Source organism: Cariama cristata, unplaced genomic scaffold (assembly GCF_000690535.1).
Source record: "Cariama cristata isolate BGI_N322 unplaced genomic scaffold, ASM69053v1 scaffold28212, whole genome shotgun sequence".
Taxonomy (NCBI): domain Eukaryota; kingdom Metazoa; phylum Chordata; class Aves; order Cariamiformes; family Cariamidae; genus Cariama; species Cariama cristata.
The window spans coordinates 13,372-13,668 of NW_009605973.1; the positions used below are offsets into that span (position 1 = coordinate 13,372).

Below are 297 nucleotides of genomic sequence, written 5' to 3' on the forward strand. Positions count from 1 at the left end.
ACCGGCAGCCGCGCGTACCAGCTCCAGCGCATGCCCCGCGTCCTCCCACGCCGCCTTCGCCGCTTGCTCGATGGTGTTGGCGGCTTGCATGTGGCTGCAAAGCACGGGGGGGGGACAACTTGTGAGAAAGGTTCCCCACCTGATTTTTCTCCACCAACTTCCTCGACCATTGTATTCAGTGACGCTGGATCACGCCCTCTCGGGAAATGCAGGGCGTTGGAGAAGGGGACCCCAATTTTGCTTGTCCCTCCTGCATCTCCCAAGGGTAAAGGAGCACCGGGGGGGAGGCAGATGCTG

General features: G+C 61.6%; 1 protein-coding gene across 1 annotated transcript in view; it reads right to left on the minus strand.

The window, feature by feature from the left end:
* LOC104158524 (laminin subunit gamma-2-like) overlaps positions 1-297 on the minus strand; it is a gene marked incomplete at its 5' end in the record, with an annotated part of 5,041 nt that overhangs the window by 3,645 nt on the left and 1,099 nt on the right. Inside the window, one exon of the mRNA XM_009696197.1 lies at positions 3-94. Within this exon, the coding sequence (XP_009694499.1) occupies positions 3-94 (92 nt within the window). The remainder of the gene's footprint in view (positions 1-2; positions 95-297) is intronic.